At 42.2% G+C, this 26,190-nt stretch overlaps 1 protein-coding gene across 2 annotated transcripts in view; it reads right to left on the bottom strand.

Moving 5' to 3' along the window:
• Window positions 1-26,190, bottom strand: part of ZNF462 (zinc finger protein 462) — an 88,079-nt gene that overhangs the window by 13,760 nt on the left and 48,129 nt on the right. Inside the window, exons 5-9 of one of the 2 annotated variants that reach the window (XM_041464575.1) lie at window positions 25,762-25,865; window positions 22,603-22,721; window positions 18,250-18,441; window positions 3,326-3,590; window positions 674-810 (exon numbers count right to left, since the gene is read on the bottom strand). In XM_041464575.1, coding sequence (XP_041320509.1) covers window positions 674-810; window positions 3,326-3,590; window positions 18,250-18,441; window positions 22,603-22,721; window positions 25,762-25,865 — 817 coding nt within the window. The remainder of the gene's footprint in view (window positions 1-673; window positions 811-3,325; window positions 3,591-18,249; window positions 18,442-22,602; window positions 22,722-25,761; window positions 25,866-26,190) is intronic. The other variant, XM_041464576.1, reaches the window with a different exon arrangement.

The following is a 26,190-nucleotide window of genomic DNA, read 5'->3' on the forward strand; positions in this document are numbered from 1 at the left end:
ATAGCTGTGGGCAGGAATCCCAGCCCAGAGAGCCCAAACTGCTGTCTCTTCTGAGCTACCAAGCCCACAGTTAATAGAATATAGAAATCCCTACTCCCACTTTTAGCAGGCTTAAAAAAAAATAAATTTAAAAACGGAGAGGTGTAGACAGAAAAGGAGTCTTACAGTGAAGCGAAAAATGAGATAATTATTTTGTTCCTAAGAACACGGAGGAGAAAACACTCAAGGCATTTATCAAGGGATATTTTGAGGCCTCTATGGTTAGCTGATAAATCTTTTGGGTGACTTTATGACAGCAAGGCCTTTAAGGTTACAAGGACAGGGCAGGGCACAACTCTGGCCTAGATCAAAGTTGCAAATTAGGGCAACTCTTTCTAAACAGGTGTTTGATGGCTTTTCAACTCCCTTGAGGATAACCTTAAAAACTATCCCAAACCTGCCCCCAAATCAGCAATGGCAAACTTTGAATTTTACAGGAAGTAAGTCAGATGCATCTTACAGAAATGAAGCAAAAAGACAATCAAGGGCTAGTGACTCTTTTGACATATTTGTCCTCACGCAAAGAGAGAGGAAAAATTTAATGAAACCAATCTGAAATACTGAATGAAACCAGACCAGGGCCCTGTCCAGCAAGCCCCTGACTGGACACAGACACGGACATGGATGTTTTTACCTCTGTGCAGAACTATGTGGTCGATCATGTTGCGTTTGTATTTGGTGTGGTAGAGACAGAGAGGGCAGCGAAGGTCTTTGGGTCCTTCCTCGGGGACTGCCGAATGCCCGGCCTCCACGTGCATAGTAAAAGCAGATCTGTGAGAGAGGAGGGAGACAATGGCAGCAGTCAGGAGGGGAGCAGTGAGGTGCCACAGCTCTCTATAAAGGGATGTGTGGTGTAAAAAGGTGCAGATGCCACTCAGCCCTGTCCGCGCGGCCCCGCGGAGGGGCTGCTCACATGAGCGACACATGAGCAGAGGAATCTGCAGGCTCCTGCCCTCAAAGCAACAAACACTTGTTGTGACAAGATATTCCACTGCATGGGCTGCTCCATATAGTCACATTGCTATAGTCAAGATAGCAAAAGAATTCCCATCCTTCATGCTCATTATCTGTCTTCAGGCTGAAACGTTCAGCGTGCTTTCTCCGGCGAAGGTTGATTTTTTTGCAAGTTGAACAAAATCTGCCAACTGTTCTGGACTTGCAGAGGGGAGGACAAACTTATTTCAGGCAGAAAACATTCTTAACCATCTTGGTCTACCCAGCTAAACTGTTCAGACTGTGGGTACCAAAAGGATTTGTGTTCACAGCAAGTTTGGCACTGAGTTGTTTAACTTTCAAAGCATCAGCTGTAATGATCTGAAAACCCAAGACTTAGAATACTCTATTTATTAGTGTGGAAGAATGAATGAATACTTCACAGTACTTCTGAACCAAAAATTTCATGCTGGCATTACGCTGGCTCCATACTTAGAAGTTGCAAGAGCTATGCATAACAGAAGAAATTAACTGTACATCCATTTGACCACAAGCCCAACTACTGAAACCAAGAGCTGTCTCTAACCTTGGGGCACTTGGTTATTATTTCCTATGGCAGTGATAAACCTTGCAAAAGCTAAGGGGCTTGACACATTGAACTAGAGTAAAAAGTGGCTTTGGACCCAATCCAGCAACCACTGAATTCTGCAGGTATATTTCTATCAACTCTGGTTACTGCTCTCATGCTTTTAAGTTTCTACAGTGTCTTGAAGAGGGGATTGGCATGTTTTGGGCTTTTTTTTTTTGCCTCTTCCTCCCCTTTTTTAAGACAGAATATACACTGCTATGAACATGTTTAAATGCTTCCTGATTTATTTCATAATACCAAGGTGAAAGAAAATTGAAAAAAACTTGGAAGACACAGACAGATTGGACCCGTAAATTTCTGGCAGTATTTAGAGACAGAGAGCAATCAGCATATTAAACATAAGCAGGAAATTTTAACATGGGAAGAGCAAAGATGAAGCAACAAAGGGTAGACCCATGTAACTAGAGGCTGCTTCCATGTGGATTCTCTCAGGTTTGTGCTTAACATTTTCTTCAACAGAACTCCTTCCCTTGATCCAGTCCTACTGTTTACTGTCACTCTTAACAAGTTTATGACCTCAAATGTCAGCTCAGGGTGTTATTCTCAAGGGCCCAGCACATCAGGAGGAAATGATGCACTGCACAGGTGCCTTTTTCTCTTTTCTTACAGAAGAGCAGCTAAAACCACAAAAAAACCCACAAACACATAAGGCGCCGAGCCTTTAAATTTAAATAATTGGATTTTCTGAAAAGTCTCTGCATGTTATCAGATATACTAGAGAATAGCACTTTTCTATCATTTAAGCTAGAAATACTGGGGGGAAAATAAAATTACATGAGGAGGGTTTCTTCAGTAAGGTGAAATAAATTCCCCTGTCACTGCTGGACACTTGATTGTCCCACGTTTCATGCTGGTTGCATGTGGAAATTACATTATTTCTGCAGACAAAATTTTCACACTTAAGGACAAAGGGATTATGAAGTGATAGTTTTTGATTCTCAGAGAATCTCAGAGAAGTAAGGAGGGGTGCAGCAGAACTGCTGCCTTGGACTTCCAGAGGTCAGACTTTGGCCTGGTTAAGGGACTGGTTGGGAAAGTGCCGTGGGAGGGCTTCCTGGAGGACAAAGGAATCCAGGAACACTGGATGTTCTCCAAGTTCTCCTAAAGGTGCAAGGGCAGATTGACTCCATGTGCCAACAGAGAGATGTGTCTGGAACTCGGGAAAAATGGAGAGTTTATGACTTTTGCAAGAAGGATTGTGCCAAGCGGACAACGGGGGTGTTGTGAACCTGTCAGCCTCAAGTTCCAACAGAGAAGATCTGGATTGGATGTAAGGAAAAATTTCTTCCCAGAAAGGGTTGTCAGGCAGGGGAACAGGCTGCCCAGGGAACTGGCTGAGTCACCACCCCTGGGGGGATTTAGAAGATATGCAGATGTGTCACTGAGATTTGACTGGGCTTGGCAGTGCTGGGTTAATGGTTAACTCCATGATCTTAAGGGTCTTTTCCATCCTCAACAACTCCATGATTCCGAAACCTACTGCAACTGTGCTGCTGTCTGCAGCAGATGGTACTGGCTGTTGCAGGAGAGAAGAAAATGGATTACATGGATGCTGCTGTGATCTGGCATGGCATTTCCTACACTCCTCTCCCTGGTCAGCAGTGGCCATGTTCCTGTTAGCCATCAAAGACCTCAGAAGTCTTTTTAAGCGCTGAAAAAAAAAACCCTTACAAGTTCAGTTCATCTGTTTAGCACAGTACTTACTTAAAGCCTGTGTAAAAGGAACAATCTTTGCACTTGAAGAGCTTCTTCCCTCCGTGCTTGTCGCGGTAGTGGCGCCGGATGCTCTGTATGTAACCCGAGGAGAATTCGCAAAATTCACAGTTAAGGATGGCTTCCGCTTTTTCCACTCCTGCAGCACTCCCAGAAAGTGGGATTGGGCTGATGTTGTTGTTGTTCCTGGCCAAAGCTGCAGACTGGTAGTGGTTCAACTGCTGCTGAACATCAGGAGGCTCCGAGTATGAAGAGTCTGCAGGGAAACAGAGTGGAGTTGTTATTCCAGGTGGATCAACAAATCTAAAAAAGGGTTGATGATGCCTGCTCCAGAACCTACTGCCTTTTGGAGGGGGTTGGTCAAGCTGTTGGTTATGAAACTAATCCTGCTTTCTGAAGGGATTAAGAGGTGCGGCACTTCTTAATCTAATTTAATGTGAATTCTACAATTTATAAGGTGAGAAATATAAATGACGCTTTTTTAGATCTGATTCAGGGAGAAAATGAGTGACACATTTAAATTAGAGTAGTCTAAAAAAGAAGCCTGGTTGTAAGACACTTAATTTTTGAAGGTAAAGCCCTTTAATCATACTGCCAAATGTTTTATGTGTTTGGCACATAAATCAGACCAGATCCTCTCAAATATCTTATGCCAGTTCACACAAGGTGAAGATCTGGCACAGGGTACATGTAAATAATCTATCTATATGGAAAAAAAAAAAAAAAGAAGAAAAGAAGAAAAAAAAAATGGATACTCTCCCTACTCATGCTGATGATGTTAGAAATTAAATCATCATTGGAAAAAAAAAAGATGTTTAATCATAAATTCCAGTAAAGGAAACTTTCAAACTGCTGCTTTGCCATACTGAGAAAAGAGATCTCTAAAGACACATCCCTTCTACAAGCCAGCAGAACTCTGCCAGACCATTTTAATGGCATGTGGAGGAGCAGAGTCCAGAGATGTCTCAGTACTGAAACTGAAAGCTGCAATATGTTGGTTGGACACCCCAAAAAAGGAGAGTGGGGGGAGGGAGGGTGGTGTTGAACCTTTCCCAACGCACTGCTTGAATGTGGAGGTTAGGAATTCATCTGCTTTGTTCTACATAACCCACAGCTGCCCATGAATGGCACAAATCAAAGCAGATGAATAAAGCACAGATGAATTTCAGTGCAATTTTCCTGAACAGAAGACAAAAGGCTCTTTTCCTAAGCTTTCTAGAAGGGGGAAGAAAAGCTAGGAGAGGGGGGGAGGTGGGAGGGAAGTCAGGACACAAACTGTACCAGCCACCTCCTGCTTTGATGTGTACTTCATTTTCCAAAGCTGAATTCCCCAAGGCTAGATATATAAGAATTCCCTAACAGACACACATTTGTGGGAACCTAACACCATCCATTCCAACCAATTAGTGTGGGGAAACAAAAGGCAAACAGGCCTATACAACACTGAGTGTGGGGACTTCTCCACCTGTCTTCAAAAGAGCAAAATGCTTGCTTTCTTTTCCCACTGACACAGGCGGGGGTTACACATGCCCAAGAAATGAGTAACAAATAATGACAATAAAAAAACCCAAACCAAAGCCCGAAACAGAATAGACACAGCAGGTAAACGTCTCCAGGCTCCCCTGGCTTCACCACCAGGTGTACACAGCAAAGAGAAAGGCAGAGACACGAAAGATTCTGGTAAAATGAATGAAATTTGGGGTTGTTTTTCTCATCCAAGCCCCATCAGCTGAGTGAGGCTGGGTCACAAGGCAGCATTTATCATCCCTTGCTTCCACCACTTCCACAGCACGTTTGTGCACCAGGAGGGCTCACAGTGAGCTCCACCTGTTTAAATGTCAAGGCTTTCCTTCCCTCGTGTTTGAAGCAGGCTCCCCACATCCTTTACTTTGGCACAGGACAGCCCTGAGGAACTGCAAACCCTCTGCAGAAAAGCCTCTCTTCTCTCAAAGGCAGCAACTATGTGCTCACCCTCCTTTGGAACAGAACCTTCAGGGCTCAGAGGGGATTTGCTGACTCACTTCTCTGGGCTACCAGGTTCAGTGGTTCTAAAAGCTCAAAACACAGTTAGACAGATCTCCTGGCAAGGGTAAGGCAGCCTAAAAAGAAAATTCATAGCATTTGAAACAGGTTTTTTTTTGTTTGTTTATTTTTTCTCTTTTTTTCTTTTTTTTAATGTGTATCAGTCAAATCACTCTTGTATTGAAGTCTACTTTGTGGCTCACTTGTTCCCCTCCCCAGGAAGAAAGGATCAAAAATTTCCACCACATCACCAATGTTCCTGGCCAAAGTCCCAGAGATATCCATGGCTAAGAAAGCTACAGGTCTAAAAACCATTCTTTTCAGGAGAAGGAAGCCCTGCTGTTGTCTGCAAGATCTACTGTACTTCAGATGTTTTTACTCCTCCTATCATCTGGTGTCTATTATTCCAGCTTTCGGACTTTCCATCAGTTATTTACACAGTGGAATCTGGTATGTGAAAACTGCAGAAGCAGATAGTTCCATATCAATTCCCACACACAAAACCAGAAAAAAAAGCACATCAAGCAGCTTTCCCTGTCGTCCTCAATAGCCAGAAGAAAATTCTACCTCTCACACAGGCCCCCTCGCAGTTTTTCAGTATATTGCTTCATTACACTTAAAAAGAGTTATGACATTTAAAGGAATTTTAAAAAGCCACCTGAAGAGTTTTTCCAGTGGGTTGTGCCATTGAACAATGGCAGCATGCAGGGCCTGGTGTACTCCTTGCCTTTTCCCTTGCCAAATTCTTTCATTACACTTGCTGCAGCGCGAGATTTAGCACTTCCTGAAGGAAAACGCTCAGGATTAACACGTGTGCATAGGGCTTCTGTTGGTGCCTGAGAACCAGCCTGCCAGACAGCTCTCCTGGCACGAAGGTGCAGCCCAGCTCGACCAGGAACACCCTGGACAGAGCCCAAAGTTGACTGAAAGCACGGGAAGTTTTTCCACTGGGTTTCACTGGCCTCACCTTCATCGTGCCCACTCCAACACCTGACCTGAGCTTGCCTCCAAAGATGCTTTCTGGCACACAGCAAATGAGAAACAGTGGATGGGGGTGAGCTTTTGGGTATTTTTTTTTTTAATTTATTTTTTCAAAAGCAGTGTCTTAGAGAAGGGCCAGGGGATGCATATCCACAGTCACAGAGCACTGCTTTAAAAACTGCATTTTTCCTTGCTCTATTCCTGCTGGAAGAGTGGGTTGATGCTCCAGACACTTTCTGGAGGTGCTGCCCCAACAACAGGATGCCAGGCTGGAGGATGAAGGAAGAAAGGAGCAGAGCTTTTCCTCCAGAACTGACCCAAAAACTGAGTCATGGACGTACACAATGCAAGTTCCACCTCTTCTTTTTCCTGCACCCCCAAGCACAAAGGGCTGGGTGCACTCTGATAAGATGCTAACAGCCTTGGCCTACAGCAGGAAGAGGGTTTAGCCATCCATGTCTGAAAAAAGTAAAGAAGGCCCTAAAAGCCTACGAAATCAGAAAGCAGAAAACATTTAAAATAAGCAAAAGGAAGATGTAAGAAAATTTGCATTAAATACATGTAAAACACAGCAGCAGTGAATAAACACGAATGGAAGGGAAATTAAGAAAAATGAAGCACCAGGAAGTACTATTTACATTTTAAGGAAAAAGGCACTTTTTTCCCCCCCCCCACTCAACAGCCTTGAGGTAGCACAAGAAAATAAAGCACATTCATATATGCACTGAAAGGGAAGAAAATGGAACACTTAGCCCTGACTCATTTGAAACAATCAAACAAACAAAAAAAAGCCCACAACCAAAACACTGAGACTCCTTTTTAAAGACCAATTTTATTCAAAACGAATGGAAGGACTTCACTGTGCAACTCCAAAAACAAGATAACAGCATAGGATGATCTGAGATAAAATGAAGGACACCTACAGTCGTGTCAAGAGGCAAAAATTAACAGTGATTGCTGCAGTTAAAAATGGAAAGAACAGCGGCAACGCTGCGAATCTCAATTTTGAGATTTTACATATGGCATCTACCTACAAATTACCTGCACAGGACAAATAACAAGGCCAAAAAATAATGTAACCACTGCCAAAACCTATGGATCTAAAAGGCATTATCTTCCCTTAGTACAGAAGAGAGTTTTTATACCCAAAATTCCAGAAGTTGAAAGGAAAGCAGGAGAAATTATTGCCCATGTGGTGATTTATCAGCACAGCTGTATCTAAATTACTGCTGCATCCCGGTAAGAGCAGACAAGGAAGTCTCACTGTGTCCCTGCAGGGGCATTTCCAGAAAGCTTAGAACATTAAAATCCCTGGTCAGGAATGCTGTCACCCCGAAAACTTCATTCAGAGTACAGTCCCAAAGACTGGGACAAATGAGTCTGCCAACAAATCTGGAAGTTACTGCCTCAGCCAAAAGAGCAAGGCAATACAGTCATGAAAATTCAGCTTGATTCCTTGCATACCCCAGGGTCGCACACTGGGGAAAAAATGTACAAAGAAAATATACAATGAAAACCCACCACAGAAGGAAAATGAAAACCCAAAGTTTCATTGGATCCTTTGTAGCATACAACATGTTTGAGATACCCAAACTAAAACAAAACTTTGGGATCCTTCCAGGTGAAAAAAATGCAGTTTCAGATCCTGAACTGAAAACATAAATTTACACAAAAATTCAGTGATGTTTCAGCTGTTTCTAGGCATTTTCAGAGGTATCAATGAACACCATATGGAACAGCAAAACACTTCCACAAGACTCCTAAACCCAACAACAAGAGGCCAGAAATTCACCCAGACACGTCTAAGCAAGAGACACTGAGCAACAGCTGAGAAACAAGAGGGAAAAAGACAAGAGGGAGGAAATTAAAGCACTGCTCTATCCTTTTAGGGTGGACAGAACCAGACACATGTAATATAAACACTTTCATGCCTGCACAGTGATGGATAGGGGCGGAGGGAGGAACACTGCTCAGGAAAACCAGCTGTTGGAGTGCACTGGAAAGTGACGTTATTGGCTTTACAGAATTTTAATAATTTAACAGCTCAAGGACCAGGAGGAGTCACTGGGAGATAAAAGTGAAGACACCATCATCTCCTGGTGTATTCACACGGAAACATCAACCAGTCAAAAGAGACCAATATTTGTAAGAACAGCAAAATTGGGGACAGAGATGTTTGGCTCATGAGATAAGGAAAAAACCCAAAGGGAATGTATAAATAAAAGAAAGAGCTTAGTAACACTTTGTGAGGGAAAAAAAAGGAAATTAAATATTAATACAGGCCTAGGACTTTCTGGATCTGTAAGGAAATGTTCTAGAGAGACTGAGAGGAAAATATTTGGAGTGCTATTTCATTTTATCCAAATTCATTAATAAAAAGAAAATTTCTACGAAAAGCAACTGCAAAAAATCCAAGGATTTCAGAAAAGCAGCAGTCTCCTCTGGATAAAAATTTGTCAAACGAAGTAAAGATGCAATGCTGCACCAGAGAACACCAACAAACAACATAAGGCAAATTGCTATTTTAAAATGGTTAAGACAAGCGTAAGAGTGGAATTTAGGAGATTTAGGAACACAGCCCCTTCCAAAATCCAACGGGGCTCAAAACCACCAGCTGACTGAGTGGCAGGATTGCACAGAGCCATGAATGGCAACAGCTTGAAAAGTGGGAAGGTGGCGAAGCAGGGTGCCATACAAAGATTGTGAAGACTGCACACATTTGTTCACTTTATGCCACACAGCACTGACCTGGAAGGAAGAGTACGTGGGAGGGTGAAATGTTCTGGCAATAAATTAAGCTGAAGGGAGGGGAAGATAGAACAGACTAAGACTCAGAGAGATGCAACTAAACATCCATGAAGAAGCTCAGGGAAGCAGACAGTGCAAGTCTTGCTCACTGCATGTTTAAAAACAGAGTGTGAGCCCAGACCTCTACCCAAATTCTGATTTCTGCTTAAAAACCTTTTCATTGCCAGAATGTTACGAGTGAGAGATAACAGAAACAAGTTTTGTGCCCTCACTTGCACACTCCCAAAGAAAAAAGCAAAGAGTAAACACAAAGTAAAGGAAATAAAGCCCTGGAATAAAATAGCCATTCAAGGAATTTATACATCACTACTATCCCCAAAAAAAAACTCCACAAAAAACAACATCAAGCCCAAACCAAAACAATAAAACCAACAACCAACCAAAAAAAAAAGGCAAAACAAAACCAAACCTTGTTGATGGAATTTATTTCAGCATTATGTCTAAAGACCACTTCTTGGATCATGACAGACCAGTTTTTGTGAAGAAAGATATTGCATGTATTTCTAAGCCTCAGAAGAGAGCAATGAGAAAGGCACATGAACTATGCAATCTTGTTTATTCAGAAGAGGTGAGAGAAGCTATATCCATATTTCTCTGTAACTCTGAATTTCCTCTGAATTTGTGTGCATGCCATAGCTCTGACTGGGACTGAGACAGCAACTGAGGCTATGCAGCTTCTTGTGATAATATCCAAGTAACTTCCAAGGGACACAAATTTCACCTATTAAGAAGAAAATAATAAGTAATTTTTATGATCTGAATCACTTCCACAGAGACACTCTCACCCTGCTGCCTGTACCAGAATTTTGGATTTTCATAGTTGAGATCCAGAGTGCCTACAATAGTCTGTAAAAGATGGTGCATTTGAAAGCAGCAGGAGCTAATTAAGAGCTATGGAGAGATAATATAATTAATGAAATAAGTTATACCACAGTATTTCTGTAAGAAGAAAAAGATCAGTCCAGGAGATCCCCATGCCCCTCTGTTTTAGAGTATTCAACACCACCAGAAATTCCCATTTGCATGAGCTTTCAAGGCAGGCACCACCCTGCTCTGCTGATGCTGTGATTTGGAAGGATCAGTTTAGTGCTCAGGAAATGCTTCTCCATAATTTCCAGTTATCCCTTGTTTTCACCTCTTCTCCCCACAATATTTCTTTCCTGGCTTCAACTCGATCTAACTTTCCTGTTCTTCAGGTGACTTGGCCATTTACTGGTCACATTTAAGCTGCACAAAACCCTCTCACTGTAAACAGAATTAAATTCCACCGCCTAAATACAGGATTGCACTTAAAACCAGGATTCCTGCTACATGTCAAACACTGGGACCCCCTGGTCTTACCTATGTCTATAAAACACATTAAAAAAAAAAAAAGTTTGCCTAGCTATTCCTTATTCTGTTGAACTCAAACTCAAACTTCATAAATGGAAGTGCATTTACACAAGGGGGGAGTACAAACAGAACTGGAAATAGCTTTAGAAGACACTGATTAAACCAATCTGCTAAAAGGACTTACTGGTAACAGGCTCTTTTTAGAATTTACGAAGTTCTACTTCAACTGATTCTTCACTCAAGACAATAATCTACCAATCAACTTTTTCCTTTTTCATCAGTAGCCATTTGATCCTCATGCTACTGTGTTCCAATATTTCATTCTCATTTTTAAGGGCAATTCATCAGGCAATTTTCACATTTCCTTCTCTATATGATCCTCTGCATATTTGTATTCATACAAACACAGGTGTTTCTGTCACCTAAATGCTCACTCTCCTCTAAAGCTTGAAATGTAGAGCGGGGAAAAATCAATTTATCAAGCAATACTTATTGGAATTCTGCTTTAAAACTGGCCCTAAAATTACAGTGGCAGTACGTGGGTACCAAGGATTCATTCTAACCACAGAGCTCAGGAACCTGAACTTGTGTAATTTGTTCTGGAGACCTCCAGCACCCATCTTGACATTATTTTTATTGCCAACAGAAAGTCCTCATCTCTATCACCAGCTCTGAGCTCAGAACACTCCGGGCAGTGTTTTCAAGCACTTGTAGTAACAGTGTTCCTTGAAGAAGAAATAAAACCAGCTACTTAAATGTCAAACCTTGGGCTGTCCACTATGATGATAACACACATCCATTTCAACAGAGCTAAAATGAGCAAAGAAGTTTTACCTCTGTGCCAAGCACCAAATCCCTCCAGCATGTTTTAAATCAATGGGATCAACTGGAGTCTCAGGTGACGGAGAATATCAGTGAGGCTGACAGAGAAGGCTGTGATATGTGGGTATGATGCTGTGCAGAAATGCCCCCTTGATCAAGTCACACCCTGTACCCCTTTTGTGCCAAGAGCATCCTTTTCTCTCTGTGTCGAGTGATCACAAATTCCCCAGACACACAAGGCATCAGCATCTACCACTTTGTCCTTTATCCTGAACATGAAAACCACAGCCGCCAAAAGAAAGCAGAAATCTCAGGAAAAAAAAAGAAAAACCAAAACAAAACAAACCCAACTCACAACAGGAGTCAGGATATGCTTCTTTCTTTCATTATGGGTGCTATCAGGTAACTTCTTTCTGCATCAGATGTTTCTTCCTTCATTAATTTCTTGACCTGCCCAAATATTTTGTCTTCTCCCAGGCCTAGGCAAGCCTTCCAGGGCCACAGCAATCCCACCAGAGCAGGGTGGCCAACTCCACACAAGGCTGACACCAACCTTCTCCAGCTGCATGAGCTCCAGTTTTGTGTCCTGCTCAATCTCAGCTCTGCCTTTGCCCATTCAGCTCAAGCACAAAAAACAGCACCAGAAAACCAAAAAAACAAAAAAACAAAACACAAAAAAGCACAATGAGCAGCGAGCTGACACTCCCCTCAGCACAGCCAATGACATCTCCCTCTGTTCCACCAGCCACAAAACAGTTCTCAGCATGCTGCAGGAAAAGGCCAGAAGCCAAACAACTATAGCCCAGTGGAAGAGAGCTTCAGAGAACAAGGTCATCCCCCCAGCGCCTCAGGACCTTGGAACAGTGAGGAGTTTGTTCAGTAAAAGTGGAGGTGAACAAGCCCTGTGCTTGTTCCACCAGCCCCTGCCAATCTGATGGAGGAGAAAAGTCCTATCTGATCCAGCATCTGATATTTGGCTTAACACTGACCAAAAGGAGCAAGACACACCAACAATTACCACAGAGTTTTAAAAGTTTTAAAAGAGGCAGCGTGGCCACTGTGGGAAGAAGAGAAAGCAAAGTCTGAGGGGAAAGCAGGAACTTGGTTGCTCTAGGTTAGAGAAAGAAGGAACACAGCTGGGGAAAATAAAAAAAAAAAGGCAGCCTGCAGGTAACACAGGTTAATCTGATACTTGTGAGCATGAGGCATCACTCCTGTGGGGCACAAAGGCAGGGAAACAAGCAGAACAAGCAGACAGCTCTTTGCAGCCCAACTGTAACTACAAAAGCAAAACCATCTTCTATTCTGCAGTATGCAGATCACCATCTTGCATCCTTAACATGGGTGCAATCCTTCCAACCCACCTGGCAATTAAAGCAATTAGCTGTTGAAGCTCTGCCTGAATTTGCCCTGTAGTCACTACTGGCTCTCTGCCCTTCCAGCCAAACTGCAGGGAAACTTCAAAAGAGTCTTTGTCCAAGCCCTCCTCCCAAAAAAAAAAAAAAAACCCCAAACCCAGAACTAAACACATTCTGCTCTAATACCAAGCTTTCTGGCTGTGAGGACTGACCATTGTGATTTTCCCCAGGCAGCAGAAGCCATAAAACACAAAGACACACAAGCAACAATAACAGAGAAACAGCACCAAAGGGGAAGGGACCATCTTAGGAACGTTCTGCCCTAACTACAAGGTTAGAAAAATATCCCTTATCAAGAGTTAACAGTGCACGTGAATAAAAATAAGCAAGTCAGCCACAATCCATGATATGGATTTAAAAGAGTCAACAACAGTGAAAAAAACTGGAGAACCCAAAAATCAGGATAGTATGTCCGGCCACATGGAAAGCCTGCCTCTCCTCTGGAAAGTGGAAGGCAGAATCATGACTCAGTGGCACCAGATTTGTGGATTTTCCTGAAATGGTGCCCTGCTGCCCATAGTTCTCCCCTCATTCTGATATTACTTGAAATTGCTTTAGCAAAACCTGCCAAAGGCCCTCTGCACCCTTCAGGAGTTCATCTGTGAGGCAGCACAGAAGAAGACACACAGCCTGATTATGCACTATCTGCTTTGAAAAAGTGCACAGAAATGGGAAGGGATTTACAGTTCTGGAACAACAGTCCAAGAAACAAGACTTAGTCAAGCAGTTTTGTGCCCAGCCTAGCTCTGGCAAAGCAAGCAGATGTATTTATATTTCAGTCTCTAGATGAGGCAAAGTTATTTTCCACTGGCAAAGGCTAAAGTTCAGGAAAAAAATCCTGGAACAGGGCACTGGATGTTTCACTTAGCAGTTTTCAATGCATTTGCTGTTGCAATTAATTAAATTTAATTAAGATGTTGACATACCATGTACTGGGAGACTCAAGAAATCTTCTAGTTCTGACCTTACTTACATGTGTTTTGTGATGTGTGCTGGTATTAATGATAAATCCTGTTTGGTTTGCACAGCAGTGAAAAGCATAATTATTGAGCTTCAAGGGTACACAAATAGTGTGCTGCTTTCTATAGATCAAGAACTGGTGGCCAGTAAAAAGAAGTGGTCTTACAACCACAGCAGCATGACTGAGGAGACATTAGAAACCACATCCAGGTCTGTTTAGCCTGGCACTTTGCTGCTTCATTTTGACAATTCAATATTCTTAAACACTAACATCTTAAAAAGCTGTAATTTTGAATTACTGCACGCAGTCATGACACAAGGAAATTTACGAGGCTCCAAATCTGCCAGCCATTATGAATAAAGAGCAGTGCTTTGCTCCACAACATGGCTAGGCCAAAATGGTTATTTAAAAAAAATAAAGGGCTACTCCAAAAATCAGTAACAGCAGCCAGGGCAACTTAGGACAGGTATTTCACACGCTCTCAAGAAGCCTTTGCTGTGTTTGAAGGCACAACATGAAACTGCTCACCACTCAGTTAAGTCACTCTGCTTTACAGACTCTGTGGCAAGGGGTTGAGCTCGTGTGCCCCTCTGCAGTTTGTAAGAGGAGGGCAGATCACCAGCCCCTGACCACAAAAACACATTTACAGCACCACTCTTTTTTGGTTTTTTTTTTTTTGGTTTTTTTTTTTTTTTGTTTCCATTGCCTTGCCCTCAACAGGAGCAGAGCTGGGAACACTTACCTGTGACACACACAGCCCCACAGGATGACACCACCATCAGAAAAAAACCCCAAAAACCCCATTCTGGCCAGGGTTTAACAGAAATACAAGCTCTTATTCTCACTAAGGCTGAAAGAACATGGAAGCAGATTTTGTGAGGAGATCCATCCAGTCCCCAGTTTGTAGCATTTCCATTTACAATTAACTTTTGCTGCTCATGATCTCAGAATTGTTAAGGAACATTTTAGTGTAAAATGAAAATAAGTAAATTCAAACAAACAAGCCAAACACTCATGCAAATATATAGCAAACCCCCACCATTTCCTTCTTGCAAGACAAAAAACACCTGTGAACTATCAGGAGAACATTTTATCACAATGGCAACCTCATTGTGTCAACAAGAGCTGGACACTACAAACTATTCAAGGCCCCTATACTATGAAAACCAGAAAAATAGTGCTCATGACCAGTATTTTCTAGGGGTATTTTTAATGACTGTTTTAAGAAGAACACCCACAAACAAAAATATCATCACTTCACACCCCGCCAAAAAAACCCCACAGAGTGCTTTACTTCTGGTTAGAAGAGGATACAGTGAAAACAGGTTCTTTATCTACTAAAATATTGCCCAGAAGGCAAAGAGGGGTAGGATAAAAAAGGCAGGATCTTTGAATGATGCATCTGTAAAAAAACCTTCTCGGCTGACTCATCAGGAATGACACCATCACCTTCTTACACCACTGCCCTGAGAGAAGCACACACGCTCTGGATGATTGTTATTAATTAGAATTAAGAGGTTGTTATGCTTTCTAATGACAGCTGTCACCAGAATTACAGTTGGCAAGGATGGGTCTACCCAAAACGTTCAGCACCTACTCCACTTTAGCTCCAGTTCCACAAAAAGCCTACCATGCACCCCAAAACACCTCTGGGATGTGCAGCTGAGTACTTCAGATTAGGTCTGCTGCTGCCAACACAGAAGTGAAGGAGATGAGCCACAGAAATATGAATGCATTCACCTCTTTCAATGCATGGATGGATCCAAAAGAACAAAAGGAACGTTCTAAGAAAGGCCCCTCAGGGAACAATTTTTGCAGGGAAAAGAAGCATCACGGAAGTTCCACTGGGCTGCTGCTGCAGAGCAGCTCTGTTCATGCACTTTGCTGTTACAGTTCAGTACCCTTCTCCCTCTCCCACATTTTTACAGAGCTCAACAGCCGACGAGTCCTGCCAGCTCCCAGATCTCCCCAAACCACCCTGCCGTACTTCCTACTCCAACCACAGCATTAATTCACAGGCAGGAACAGCTCCTTTCTGCAACTACTTCAATTACACAAGCCTGCTGCACACCCATCAACCCACAAAACAAGCTCCCTAACAACGGGATGCAGCCTTTTGTCTGCCTTTCACCCCAGCCCAGGTTCAGTGCTGCCTCCCTGGTGAATTAGCTTTGATCACGGTTCACACTGCAGGTCATTCACACACACCAGCAGACAAAATCCAGCTACTCCACACCACGTCAGCCTTTCCTAATACTCCAGCTGGATGTAACAGTGCCTGCATTTCCTATTATTGGGACCAGTTATTTCATCTGGTCTTGCACACCGCCTGTGACTCACAGGCCCGGGCCACGGAGGCAATGATTTATTGCCTTCTAAAAACCCAAAAAACCTGCGATGCCATAAGAGCAGCCACCATTAACCTGATCTGCAGCCAACTGTATAATGTGAAAAAACTACTTAAAGCAGGTTATTCCTTCCCCAAGCAATGCTGAAAATGCTAACACTATTATTGTAACACCTGTACTTGTCTGATGAGCTCCCCAGTGGGTGGCTTCTATTATTGTCAAAGTGACTTAACCATTAACCCCATTTAAAGATGATCTAGCTAATTGGGACAAATTTGGCCTTGGTCTCAGGTTGTAATACAGGTCTAGGTAAGAAAGTCAGCCCAATGAAATGCTGTTGTTAACAGAGTCATCGTTTTAACTATTTCTAGGAAGACTTCTTACAGGCTGCAAAATTATCCTCTACAGGACACAGCAGGTATCCTGAATTTTAACTGCACAAATCAAGAGTTTGAGCTCCTGGGCTAAGCAAAATTTAAAAAAAAGTAACTGAGTCATCCTTCCCAAAACTGAGTATTGTCCACACACCATTAACAGAAGACTGCTAACACACAGGAAAGGATAGGACAGCCACTGAAAATTATTCTCCACTTCTTAAGTCAGTAGTGGAACATTTTATTTTAAAAGCAGAAAAAAAATAAAGCAGTAGTACACATCTCAAGGTGTACTCAGCTTGCTGGATTAGCTTAAGCCAGCATTAGCAAAAAAACTCAGTAATTGCACTGTTCCAGACAACCCAGTGACAAACAGGTTGTCTGGGAGCAGCTGGTCAAAATCTCTTGTTAAGATTCTGATTCTGACCCAAAAAGTGACTTGCTAAGTCACAAAAATATTTTGCCTTTTTTTTCTTTTTTTATTCAATAAGGTGTTTTTATGCTGATGATTTACTTCTTTCAAGTCCTTTCAGCCATTTTCTGAACTTCTTTTTTTTCACTCTTTTAATTTCACTTTTGGTTTTTTTAGGTTATTTTTTTGTCTGATGAGAAAGAAAGGAAAATAGGAGACGCAAAAATGCTACAAAACGATTGCAGATAATATCTACCTCCCATTCTTAGTTCACCGGTATCACAAGCAAAACAGCAAAGAACAAAATTCCTGCTGTTTAGCAGCTAGGACCACTCAACCTCTGGGGAAAAAAAAAAAGTATTTTCCTTTCTTCTAACACACCTTCCATACATTCCAGTTCTTTGAACATCTGCAAATATTCTCCTTCCATGTCAATGAAATTCATCCAGGAATTAAGGTTGGGGTTTCTTTTTTCCAAAGAAGAGCTCTTAACTGGTAGGAAGTGACACCAAAAGATGCCTCATAAGCTACTACTTAAAAAGCCTTTAAGCTTGCTGTGATACCCCACACCACCTCTTCCATTTTCTCTGTTTAAACAGTGTCCCTCCCTCTGCTGCTTTCCAAACATCTTCTACACACCCCTCCAGCACCAGGGGATTAAAAGCTTTCAAAAGAAGCACTGAAAAAAAGGAAACAGTGCTCAAGTTCTCCTTCCTGCAGCTGAATATCTGAAGATACTTTTGGTGTACAACAGACAACAACAGTAATTACTCCTCCTACTATTACTGGTTCACATTTTAAGCTTAATCATGTGGTTTCATCAGAGTGCTCTACTCATGAGATTAGATATTAGGAAAAAACTGTTCCCTGTGAGCATGGTGAGGCCCTGGCAGAGGTTTCCCAGAGCAGCTGTGGCTGCCCCTGGATCCCTGGAAGAGTCCAAGGTGAGGTTGGATGGAGCAGCTGGGATAGTGGAAGGTGTCCCTGCCCATGGCAGGGGAGTGAAAGGAGATGATCATCAAGGTGCCCCTTCGAACCCAAACCTATGAATTCTATGATTCTATGAATATAAAAGAAAATCAGGAGCATGGATGGAATTTGAAGACCCCTTTCCCACTGGCTACAAATGGAAATTATGAGTCTGAAATATTTTCTACAATGTAAATCTCGGCTGGCAAAGCCAGCAGTGACATGTTCCAAAGTCAGCTGGTGCAGTGAGGGAACAAATAATTGTAGTATGAACTGGTGAGGGCCTAAAGCAGATCACTTCCTACAACACCACGTTTAACTCTTGGGTTTTGATGCAACTTCTGGTTTCCTCTTAATGACCATACGAAGATGCTTTTGGTGCAAAGCTGCCTGCTGCAATTTGGTTGGCAATAAAAATATTAAGCGGCACCTTAGACAATTAAATTCTTGCTCTGAGGCACCTCTTACCATTAGAGTCCTCCACTTCTTCAGCAGGAGTGTGGTTCTTGGAGGTGTGGTGGGCGTGTGAGGCTGCAAGGTTGACAATGCGGGGTCTTGGTAGTGTCAGTGCTTTCCCATGCACTTTCAAGGAGTGCTCTTTCAGCTGGCTGATTGTCATGGTGGAAAATGAGCAGGAGGAACATTTGTAGGCATGTTCACCTGGGTGAGCGAAATACAGGCAAGTCATCAGCTCACAAAAGAAACAAAATGGGGCCCTCACACTTCTCTTACTGAACTTGGCAGTAAAATTCCCATGGACTCTTCAGCGAAAAGACTGATCCCAAAGGAAACAAGCTATGCATGCCTCCCTGTTGGAGCAGCCTGGAGTCTGTGGGTGTAGACACCTGCTTTGGACCAAAGTATCACTTTCTGGCAACTGCAGATCCTTGTACAGCGGCTGATGTCAAGAAAAACAGAGACCAGACTTTCAGCATGCCTGTGTTGCATGGTATGGGAAGAAAACAGACTCTGGGATGAAAATGGAGCAACTTAACCACGGCACTTCTAAATTTGTTTGGGAGCACAGCAACCAGAGATGGTGAAGCTTGTTTCTGCATGCAGCACATCCAGCGTCATTATTAATGAAGCAAGAAGGACACTACAAAACTCTAACAAAGGGCCCTCCACAAACAAAAAAGAAAGAAAGAAAAAAAAAATTAAAAATAAAAAGTGTGTGGTATAATTACATTTGGGAAAGGTTACAGATTTCCTTATGAAAAACCTGCCATTAGGCAGCATCAGTCTTCAAAGAAGTGGCAACAAAGTCAAGGCTGGTGAACATGGCAATGCCAAGTGCAAGAGGGTGTATCTACCAGGCTGTGTGGAAGTGTGTTATGAGAAACCACTAAAAGAAGTGAAAGAACAGAAGTAATGCACAGTAGTGGATTTAATTTTGAATACATTCCAAGCCATAGAGACAGCAAACAAGGGGAAACAAATCCTGATACAAGATTTGTTTTGCACGGAGGCATGGAGGCAATTGGAACACAAAGTGAAACTGTCCCAACACAAACAACGTGATTCTATATACAGGTGCCAAGTTATTGTTTTGGAAGTGCCACTTCCATGTACAAGAGTAACACTGGCCACATATGAGTTGTACATAAAGTGCCAAAACTAATACAGGAGCAAAATATTCATGAACAGCAACAGAAGAAGAACGAGAGTTTTGGTAATGGATGAAGCAGAAAATGTTTTCCACCTCTTGACAAATCCAGCAAAGAAGGCTCTCAAGCAGCACCGTTTCCCACACCAGAAATAAGTGAACCAAAAGAGAATATAAAAACACACATGTTTGCAGCCATTCAGAGTAAGCACACCTGAAATGATTAGCAACCATCCTCCACAAAACTCCCACCACTGTCTTCCAGAAAAACCATGCTAATCATCAGGACAAAACACAAACTCTTAGAACGCCCTTTTTTGGTGCATCTGAAAAAGAACAGATCACTCGGAGAGTCTGAAGTAGTGAAACAAAAAACTGCCCTGTGTGTTTTTTCAAATGACATTCCTCACCTGTGCATTGTACGAGTTACACATTTCCTTTTTACAAACAGAAATACAACATTTCTTGAGTGGCACGCACCACGAGTTGCTCAGTGGAACACAATAATTTAAGGACAAAAGGTATTCCAAGGTTACAAGATACCAGTGGGATACAGATATAGACCTTCATGGCTTTGTCAGTGTAAGAGATTCCTGGATGACAACGTGCACCAACCATTAACTTAAAAGCACCACAAGACATTAAAGCAAATAAAGGATGATTACACACCAAGCAGCCTAGACACACTAATAAATATGCCCACTATTCATCTCCAAAGGATATCAAAAACATGAAAGGATGTGCCTGATTGCAGAAGAAAAGCTGTTTTGGCTTTTCCTCTGCAATCAGGCACAGTTTGGCCCAACACAAGTCTTCTGCATTTTTTTTTTGACTGCTAGTTTTGTGTCTCACCAAGTGATCATATTAATACATTACAAATAAATAAATGTAAGCATTTATGTAGTGGGTCTCAACACTTGATATGTACTCAAAGCACTGTGTTCCAGAATACACAGAAACTGAACAGGACCAATGCCCTTATGTTACAATCACCCATTTCTGCATTTCCAGAGTAATTGCTGATTAAGAAATTGGTAACAAAGATTCCTCAAAAACACAAGCAAAAAAAAAAAAAGTTAAAAAAATTAAAGGACAGGTGAAAAAGTTCAGATGAAAACAACAGAGAGCCCGTTTAGAGTAACTGTAAACTGTTCTGCTCCATGCCAGAGGAGATGGCACACACTGGATGAAAAACAAATGCCAGAAACACTGGTACCAGCTGTCACACAAGAAAGGATTTTGTAGTTCACTGAATTTTGATCCATACCCAGAAAATGAGGCAGAGAGGCAGACTGAGTAAAATACTTCAGGATTCAGGATCTTATGGACTTTTAAAGATATCCAGGAGTTCAGAAAAAATTCAGGAGGACTGAAGTTTTAAATTCTGAATGAATGGATGAGACGATTGACAATTGAAAAAAAAAAAAACAAAAAAGGAAACATAAGAGAGGTTCAGGGAACCACCATGCCATTAAAAAACTGGGGAGTCTGAGGAAGTCAGACGTGTTTGTTCAGTAATACATATTTCTGAATGACTGACTCAAAACACACCAAAGCAAAGTTCTGAGTGAAAAACATACAGGCAACTTTTCTGCGACGTGACCATCCATTTGGTGGAAATGGGACTGAGGCAGAAACATATATAAGCCTTTGGAAACCCTATTACCCAAGTCACTGTGCAAGCACTATCTAGGCAACCATGAAATTGTGTTCTTGTAGAATGCAAAACATGGCCCTTCAAGGGGTGTCTGTCCACTAAACAAAGCTCAGAAGCATGAATTCCTAATAAATAAATCAACGAATTACATGAAGAGAAGTGTGAAGTAAATATTAGTTGCATGGTAACTTTGGGTCTAAAAATCTGGCAGGTTCAAGCAAGGAGCCCAGCTGTGTAATAGCATAAAGAAAACATTACTTAATGGCTGGTGAAAATAAAGAACCATGGCTCCTCCATACAGGATGTGGGATTCTGTGAACTGGAACTGCTGCAGTTGGATTTCCCAGAAGGGACAGAATGCCATGGTCCTCCCATAGAAAAGGAAGGTGGCAAAAGTTGAGCTAATCTATTTTATCCATCCAAGTACAGAAACTGGCACAAGCTCTGTGAAATCCAAAAAAAAAAAAAATACAGGAAACAAAGTACACAAGACCATCAATCCCTCCTATATTTCTGTAGATGAAAAATGCCTTTGGATCAATGGCAACAATATATTGTTTTTGTATCAGCAGACAATTACAAATCTCTTATGCCTTTTCTCCCCATTTTTCCACCTTCCACCCCAGTGTATATGACTTTGAGTAAACAAATAAAAAAAAGGAACATACTTGTGGGTCCTTTTTATCAGAAACTCCTGTTCAAGGAGTTTCAACTCACAACTTTTAAACAGCTGGGCTAGTTTTCAGGTTTACAGACTGGTCACTATGCTATTATTTGCACCAGAGTGCACGTTTGTGTTGCAAACCAAAAGATAACCTTTTGATGCAGGATGTGTGACGGTGCCAAGAGTCTATAGCCAAGGAATAAAGATGAGGAAATCCTCATCTTTTTAATAATCACACGTGCAACAATTTCAGGTGACCTACTCTGTGTGACACATCACCTTCCCAATTCCTGTTCCTCAGAAGCATGTCTTGCTTGCTTGCTGGTATGGATTCCATACTGAAATACAGAGATTTGCAAGACAAATTTCCACGTCTGGTAACATGAATTTTGACATTCTCAGTCAGTTCCACACACACCTGACTCCCAGTGTTTGCAGGGTTTGGTTTTAACAGGAAAGCCAGCATAAGACTCTACCAAAAACCAAGGTGCTGTTCACAGTCTTTTTCCCAGAAAGAAAAATTTCACCTAAAGCATAAACATAAATGCAAAGAGCAGAGCAATGCTCACTGCCATTTTCGTTATGGCATCTATGGTATAAGCGATGAAATCCACTTGGAGAAAAGCAGAAATAAGGAAAAAAATATCATGCATGTGAGGGAAAAGAGAAGAAAAAAGTACTGAAGTACCCATCAGTTTAAATCCTTGCCCTTCCCATTACCCAGGCTCCCACTCAGCCCCACAGATTCCATTGGCTGCCCAGCCGCAAACGTGGCCTTTGGGAAAACCTTACCCAGTTCTGGTGACAAAACACGTGGCTCAACCCAGCATCTGCCATCAGCCACAAGAACACACCGGGCCATTTCAGCTGCAAGACTGAGAGGGAAGAACTTACCAGCGTGAGCCTTGAGGATATGGGTTTTCAGGCGGCTGTTGTAGGAGGACTTGAAGGGGCAGAGCTTGCAGCGGAATGGCTTGTGGTGTCCGTGGTGGGTCTGCATGTGGCGGTCCAGGCTTGAGGAGAGACAGAAAAGGGAGACAGAAAAGGGTCAGTTGTTTCAGCTGTGCCTTCAGAGGCAAAGCAAAGCACTTTGCAGCAACAGCAAAGCAAGTAAGGGCTCTTTCTCACACTCCTCTCTGCAACAAATTCAACAGGTCTGCCTGCACGAATCTAGGAGCAGAGCTGACACCAATTCTGTATATACAGAGAGCAAGCCACCTAAATAAACTTATAGGGCAAGATTAGTATAAATTAAGTTCTGCATGATCCAGACTGAGAGGACCAGCTGAAGAAACATGAAACAGGCAAGAAATTATTTTCTTATTAAATTATCATTACATCATTTTTCTCCTGACGAACATTTTTTGTGAAAATATGTATGTCCTCTCTTGTTCTGGTGATCAAGAGTAAAAAAAAAATTTTGTTGACCAGCTTTACTGAGGAAGCCTTCTTTTGGTTACAGCAGCAAAAGCAGATTAGAGATCCTGCTCTGGGGAGGGTGCCAGCAGGCTACAGTTGATGAGTTCCAGGATTAAAAGGCAGCAGAGTTTCAGAAGCAGCAGTGCAGGAGATTCTGCATGAAGCTCAGCAGGAGAAGAAGGGGTGGCAAAGACCAGCCTCTACTTTCTTCAGGGAAAATGGAAGTACCAACAGCCTGAATACTGTGAAGTGATCAAAAACTGCTCTCGACACAATTTGTCCTAGCAGCTCAGTAAAGTTTGGAGGAGAAAAAAGGACGTTTCCCACATTTTCTAACAGAAGATCAAATTCATTCTAACTGAGTGAATCCTGCAGAGCTCTGCAGTTCCTGTGCTGTGGCTGACAGACATGAATTCACTGTCTCTGGGTGGCAGGCAGGTAGTCTGAGCCCAAGCTGTAAATATTTCCAGTACAGCCTCTACCTTGGACACATTTATGCTTTGTGATCTGGTCTTAGCTGGAGTCATCCCATGCAGTGATGGAACAACAACGGGGCAGAGACACTGCAGGAGCTGCAATCTGCCAAAACCTCCCTCCACCCCCACCTCAGTTCTAGATGTATTTCAGGCGTAGTTCTTTTTATTTGTCCTAAATTGTCCTGCTCTTTTACAGAGCATCAACATGTAGCTCAAATAGCAGTTGTTCCAGGCCTGTCACACTACACAAGATCTCACGTGATCTTCAGTCCCACACTGAAAAGAGCCTGAGCCAGAAAATCCCTGTTTACGAGAGCTAACACTGAAGCCTGTGTATTCAAACATCTGATAACAGCAAAAAAGCAGAAAATGAACTTGTCTCTCCTCTCAGGGTCACTTCATACAAATCCAACTTAGCAGAAATCCAGGATGGAGTTTGGGACAAGACAAAACGCACAGCTTTTCTAGAGAAATGGGGGAAAACATCTCCTAAATGAGTAAGGCTTTGAAGACTCACAGTGAATACTTCATAGAACAAAACTTGTTTTAAATAGCCTCTAGGGAATGAGATTACTTAACAATTAAAGCAGACTGCCAAAGAGGTATGTAATACATATTAAGCTATTATAAATATATATACCTTAAGGTATTCAACATGGCAGTAATTAAAACTGTGTTCACAACCACATAGTTTGCCAGCTGCACTCTTCCAAAAAGAGGTTTTAAAGTTTTGGTCAGATTTGGGAGAATAGTGGGCTGTTTAAACATTTGGCTTGGTTTCCCTCATCGACTTAATCTCCCAGGGGAATAATTGCATCAGAAACAAAAATAAAAGAAGCAAACAACTTCAACAACAGAGACCACACCTATTATCAAGTTAGGTGGTGAGCTCTTCCCTGCCATCCACCACTTTTTGATGCAACCATCCTGCAACTTCTGGGACACAACTTACCCTCAGCAGGAAACAGAGTGACTAGGCACCAAACTCAACAAAAGTCTGACTGTTGAAGCAAGTTTACCAGGTGAACAGCAAGCCCTGCAGGGGCTCCCCTCACTTGCCAGCCTTGCCAAAACAGGGTGGGATACACCCAGCAGCGCATCCTTCCCCCAGATCCCTCTCCTACCCTTGGCTGCTCAATCCTGTGGACCTTTCCAGCTCTGGCATGAATTTGCAATGCTGTGACACCAGCAGAAACTTTGCTTTTTAACACAAGGAACTGAAAAATGTCTTCTCTTCCACCTGCATTTGATTGCAAAACAGTGACATCATCATCAAATTTAAGAGTGCTGCATCAAATGAGCACCTGGATCTGTCTCCTTTTGTTAAAACAATGAACAAGCAGCTCTCTCCTCAGAAATTAAGAAGAAACACAGACATGTGAATCAGGTCCAGGCTGCCATTGGAAAATGTATCACAAACCCTATTTTTTGGGGGGGACATATATATTTTTACTATTAAAATAATTTTTAAAACAAACAAACTTAAAGCTAAGCCAAACGTCAGGGAAACAAATGATAGAAAATGTGACTATTAATGATTACCATATATCAGACAAGGAAAGCAGGATGAGGGAGTCATTCAGCACACTGTTATGAATTTGAAATATTTGACTGAAACTGCATGCCATAATTAAGAAAAAAGAGTCTGATTTAAGGTAAATTTATGGCGCTGTTTAAACATTAGAAATGGAAACTCAACCCACAAAAAACCGTAGTAAGTACAAATAAAGTAGTTCTATGCAACAAAAGTTTCTTAAATGTGGAAGACTGACTTTTCTTGGCTTGTTAATTCTCATGCATTTGACAAAGGTGGGCATAAGTGGTGGGCTGCACCATTTGCATTCTGAAATAATCTTCATTCTTTGGCTTGCATGCTTCTCCCTGACATGCAAAAAGAGGGCTAACACAAATTCAAGAACACAAGGAGGTGCAATCTTTGCAAACAGCCAATCATAAGGCCAAAGGCTTTGCAGAGTGGAAAATATGTAAACACCACATGTTGAGAAAAGTGTGGCTCAGCACCAAGTCAGGCGAGCTCTTCTTCAGTGTCAGCCCACAAACCAGCACCGCTAGCTGGCAATTCTTTAGGAAACCCAAAAAAAAGGGAAAAAAATTTCTAAAAAAAGGAAAAAAAAAAAAAAAAAAAGCCACGACTTACTTGTGCCTGAAAGCAGAGACAAAGGAGCAATACTGGCAGCTGTACTTGTCTTCCCGGGCAAACATGGCCAGAGCCAAGTGACTCCTCTCGTGGGATCGCAGACCCTGCATAGACATCAAAACCCGGTCACACTGGCTGCAGAGGTAGCCCCCAGGCCTGGCTTCATCTTCCAGGGATGCTCCATATTCAGCTTCTGTAAATTCCACAATGCCAGGGTCTTTGGCTCCCTCAAAACCCTCCATCAAAGTTGTGTTTGAAGGATCTTCAGCTTCCTGCTAAAAAAGACATATCCCCCCAAAGCCATCAATTCTCTCTCCCTTCTGCCCCTCAGTCTTTCCCCTGTGTTCACCAGAATGTCCAGGCTTCCCACTGCATTATTTCTCTAAACATGTCCCTACACAAGCTCCACATCAATGGCTTTCTGAAAAA

The sequence above is a fragment of the Pyrgilauda ruficollis genome, unplaced genomic scaffold (genome assembly GCF_017590135.1).
Source record: "Pyrgilauda ruficollis isolate IOZ18807 unplaced genomic scaffold, ASM1759013v1 scaffold180, whole genome shotgun sequence".
In the NCBI taxonomy this organism is placed as follows: Eukaryota; Metazoa; Chordata; class Aves; order Passeriformes; family Passeridae; genus Pyrgilauda; species Pyrgilauda ruficollis.